This window comes from Colobus angolensis, unplaced genomic scaffold (assembly GCF_000951035.1).
Source record: "Colobus angolensis palliatus isolate OR3802 unplaced genomic scaffold, Cang.pa_1.0 Scaffold26, whole genome shotgun sequence".
In the NCBI taxonomy this organism is placed as follows: domain Eukaryota; kingdom Metazoa; phylum Chordata; class Mammalia; order Primates; family Cercopithecidae; genus Colobus; species Colobus angolensis.
The window spans coordinates 18544191-18549085 of NW_012115821.1; the positions used below are offsets into that span (position 1 = coordinate 18544191).

General features: G+C 38.7%; 1 protein-coding gene across 2 annotated transcripts in view; it reads left to right on the forward strand.

The window, feature by feature from the left end:
* ACTR8 (ARP8 actin-related protein 8 homolog (yeast)) overlaps nt 1-4895 on the forward strand; it is a 15516-nt gene continuing 10621 nt past the window's right edge. Inside the window, exons 1-6 of one of the 2 annotated variants that reach the window (XM_011947275.1) lie at nt 1-18; nt 1495-1628; nt 3019-3129; nt 3733-3837; nt 4096-4269; nt 4768-4861. In XM_011947275.1, the coding sequence (XP_011802665.1) occupies nt 3058-3129; nt 3733-3837; nt 4096-4269; nt 4768-4861 (445 nt within the window). In that variant the 5' untranslated portion in view covers nt 1-18; nt 1495-1628; nt 3019-3057. Of the gene's footprint in view, nt 19-1457; nt 1629-3018; nt 3130-3732; nt 3838-4095; nt 4270-4767; nt 4862-4895 lie in introns of both variants that reach the window. The other variant, XM_011947274.1, reaches the window with a different exon arrangement.

Below are 4895 nucleotides of genomic sequence, written 5' to 3' on the forward strand. Positions count from 1 at the left end.
GACCATAAAACGACCACGGTGATACCAGCCGCTTCGCAGGTTGCCGTGAGGGTTAAATGGTGGCAGATAGAGTTTAGCACCAGGCTGGCTCACTGGGAGCGTCAGTCTGTACCTTTGTTAAGAAATCTCAGATAATGGAAGTCATTTCAAGCAAGGAAGTGATGGACATTTGTCTAAATATATATTAAGAGCTTGTGTATCAAAAACAACACGATTAGACCAAACTAAACTAACCAGAAAAAATTATTTGCAGTAGCATGCCTGGCAACGGACCTTAGACGTATGCACACACACAAAACCTTACTGATCAGTAACTGAAACAGCATTCACGTAGGAAAACGGGCACAGGCAGTGTACAATTCACATAAGTGCTCACATAGGGCAGCTATCAGTGCTCACATAGGGTTAGCTATCAGTACTATGACAGTGCCTGGCACACGGTAAGCCCAGAGTGGCCATTACTGTTGCACAGGCCTGGTTTCTCCATCCAGCTAGTTGAGAAGGCTGACTGGATGGTCTGTAAGGGCCTTTCCAGATGCTTCCCTCTAGGATTCTCCCACTCTTGGGGGGCGATTAGAAGGGGAGAGCTCACACTTGGAGACAGGACAGCAGGTATCAGAGCATGGCATGGAATGGGCTTGTGCAGAGGGCAGTATTGGGTACTCAAGCAAGTACCTCCTCCATCCCCGACAGTCAGGGAGGGTTTCTTCAAAGGAGGTGAGGTGACATCTGTTTAGAGTCCCGAAGGTGATTAGGAGCTAACTAGAGGGAGGAGGAAATCTCAGGGAAGAACAATGTGGAAGAGACTTGTGCCAACAGAGAATGTGAAGTGTTGGAGGCCCAGCCAGTAGATTAGGATGTCTGGAGTTAAGGAAGGGGACTGGAGATCTTAGCGGGGGCCATATCATGAGGGTCCTGTAAGCCACAGAGTCTGACTTGTGAAGGCAGTGGATCACGTTGAAAGGCCTTACTATAGTAAAAGTCAACGTTCCTCGAATGCTTCCGGTGGCCCAGCTCTGAGTTACATGTATAATTCATTTAATCCTCACAGTAACTGGTGAACTGTGGGAACTTCATTCAGAGCAAGGAAGTGGCAGTCTGAATTTGCAGACAGATCTGTGAATTCAGAGCCTGGGCCCGGACTCTATAGCAATGTTTCTTCAGTCACATAAATGCTCAGGAACTGTATGTTAATTTGTGGTGGATAATTTTTGTTTCATTCATTTAAACAAATATTTGTTGAGCTATGTACTATGACTCACGTCAAGGGAACATAATAATAAGTTTGTGTTTAGGTAGAGAGCAGTAATTGGATACTTCTCAAAGAACTCTCTTTACTGAATTATTTTGATATCTTTGAGTCAGCTTCTTAGTTTAGCTTGTTATGTGTATGTTGTTTAACTTTGTTACCGGCATATTATTTACGAAGGTCACACATCTATGTTTTATATCTGCAGCAAATCCAGAGCAACTTCATCATTGTCATACATCCAGGTTCGACAACTTTAAGGATTGGTCGAGCCACAGACACTCTTCCTGCCAGCATTCCTCATGTCATTGCGCGAAGACACAAACAACAAGGGCAGCCCCTATACAAGGACAGTTGGCTTCTAAGGGAGGGACTAAATGTAAGTCAAAAATGACCTGGAGAGAAAGCCTAAGGTTGTTTCCCTGGGAGGGCTTAGACACTTAAGTACACCAGAATCTTAAAGAAACATCTTCTTAGCTTTGCTGTGTTTTAAAATAATAATGTCACTCATTTTTCATCAGAGCTAGTGATTTGAGATGTAAAGAACTGGTTAAAACAAAAGTTTTTCAGGGTGAATTGAGTGTTGATGAAGGTGTTCTATAATGGAAGACACAGAATCATCACTCACTTAAAGTGATACATTCAGGTCCTTGTTAACAGGCTTAAACTTACTGGTTAAGCCATATTTAAACTGTAAGTATTTGAAAGAGATACTATTTCAATCCATTAGCAAATTAGATTGTTACAATAAGCACTTATGGTCTTAGATTAACCATAATTTCAAGGCAAAAAAATATTTTTCTTGCAGTAAGAATCTATCCTATGTTACAGATGGTGATTATCAGGAAAATTCTTTGTGATCAGTGATAAATCTATATATTACATCATAATCCATAGTTTACTTTGAAGTTTTAAGTCAAGGATAGTTTTGGGAATGTAAAGTTTCTTTAATTCTGATAGTAGGCCTTAGGGTTCCATTTTTTAGTCTAACTAGCAGATTCTATGTAAGTCCAGTTGTAAGTTTAAATATAACTTGCTGATATAAGAGTCTGCACTTCATTATTTATCTTTGGAAGTTGTAATTCTACTTCAGGGAATACATTTAAGAAATAAAAATCAAAAAACATTTCTGTAAAGATATTTATGGACATTTTCTTTATACTATAATAATGAGAACACTTGCTGATCAACATATGAAGGAATGTGACATTGTCAAAATTGTCAACATAAGAATTATATAATTGTATGGAAGAGTTTCTGAAATACTTTGTAAACATGAAGTAGGTATGCTTTGATTAGTGCTGTGAGAAATTTTATGAAAAATCACTTGAAAATTTAGCATATAGTTGTTTTATAGCAAGGGCTGCTTTTGACTTATAAAAGATTCCTGGGAATTCTTTTTTTCTTGTCTTGAGACAGGGGCTTGCTCTGTTCTTCAGGCTGGAGTGCAATGGTGCGACCTCGGCTCATTGCACCCTCCACCTTCTGGGCTCAAGCAATCCTCCCGCCTTAGTCTCCCAAGTAGCTGGGACCACAGGCCTGTGCCACCACACCCAGCTAATTTCTTATATTTTTTGCAGAGATGGTGTTTTGCCATGTTGCCCAGGCTGGAGGGAATTCTTAAGAGTAGTACATGTGATAAAGATTAAGGAAATGCTACTTGTTGATAAAGGAGCATTTCCAAAGATTGGATTAAATTAGTAGTTTTTGAATTGCTTTCTCTTCTCATTAAATCCTTTGTACTGCTCATCTTTCATTTTTTCCCCCAGAAACCGGAAAGTAATGAACAAAGACAAAATGGCCTTAAAATGGTGGATCAAGCAATATGGTCTAAAAAGATGTCCAATGGTACAAGACGCATTCCTGTGTCCCCTGAACAGGTTCGATCAACTCTTCAGATTTATTCTTTTGTCACCACTATTTGTATCATAATACCATTCACATATTCTTCCTGTATCACTATGCAAATACAAGATGGGAGTTCCTTATAAAGGAAGAAAACCCCCTATAACTACTTACAGAATACCCGAGTCAGTGTTACAAATGCTTAGGCAAGCCACATAATCTATGAGGTGGGGGTAGGCAAGTTGATGGAAGTTTATACTTTACCTGAGAAGGTGTGATTCCAGGATCTTGGTGCGAAACTGTTCTTACTACATTCTTCAATTTCATATGATAAACCAATATGATAGGAATGGACATGAGTCTGTATTACATATAAATTTGAATTCAGCTTTAAGCAGAGTTTAGTGTTAATTTTGGACTGGCTGTGAGTCACAGCCTAGGTGTTAAAATTGGGGGAAAAAACCCCCAAGATTGTAAAAAGGACAAGAGAATCTATTTGCAACCAGTCAATATTTTGCCAAATATTTGTGATTAAAATTTGCCAATGTATCTAGTGTGGGAGAGAAAAGAAAAGGAGACCCTTATGTTGCCCCCGCCTTGAATAAATTGAGATAATTTTCTGAGGTTTTTCTTTTCAGGCACGCTCCTACAATAAGCAGATGCGACCTGCAATTTTAGATCACTGTTCGGGAAATAAGTGGACAAACACATCTCATCACCCTGAGTATTTAGTAGGAGAAGAGGTAAGAAACTTCTTTACAATAAGAATGGAAGAAGGGGAACCTGATCCTCCTCCTAAAATTCACTTACGTTGCTACTGAGTCCTAGTCATTTCCTAGCGCTCTATAACCCTACTTTGAGTACCAGGTAGTCCCACCGACTCCTACATCACTCAGCATTTCTCACATTCAGCAAACATTAGTTAGATTTTTGGATATGAATCTAGAAAACCTTGAGAGAAAAGTGTTAACAAAGTACTCATCTCCCTCCTCCTTTTCTAGGCCTTGTATATTAATCCACTGGACTGTTACAATATTCACTGGCCTATCAGAAGAGGTCAGTTAAATATTCATCCAGGCCCTGGGGGCTCTCTTACAGCTGTTCTGGCAGATATTGAAGTAATATGGTCTCATGCGATACAAAAATACTTGGAAATCCCACTGAAAGATTTAAAGGTGAGTTAAAATTCTTGATTAATTTGGATTGTTTTTAAGATTCTTGGTCAATGAAAGTACACATTACTAAGTTGTTTGTAATATAGTGTCCTTCTTGATGCATTCTTGGCCTTCAGGATGAGGATCTTAGTGGCATGAGGATGTCTTTTCTTCTTCAGTTAATTCCCTTCTAGTGCTTTTATTCTTTCTCTTTCTTTGGTGTCTCTATTACTCAAATCAGCAAGCTTGCTTATTTTTGTCTTCTCTTTGGACCTTACTGACACATCAGTTGTTTTATTTTTCATTTTACACGTTTTTAATAATTTCAAGGAAAAAAACACTTGAGCATTTTTTATTTCTTTATAAAACCCAAAGGATAATACAGAGGTTTGAGCTTTTATTCTGGGTGTGTAACCGTAGCTGCTACTCCTTTGAAGGGAAGTCTCTCTAAAAAGAAGTGGTGAATTTGACCTGACGAGACTTGAGTGTTAATCCTTTTATCTTTGTTCTTCTTTTTAGTATTATAGATGTATCTTGTTAATTCCTGATATCTATAATAAACAGCATGTGAAGGAACTAGTGAATATGATACTAATGAAGATGGGCTTTTCAGGTATGTCTGATATCCCAGTGAAACCTATTTTAAA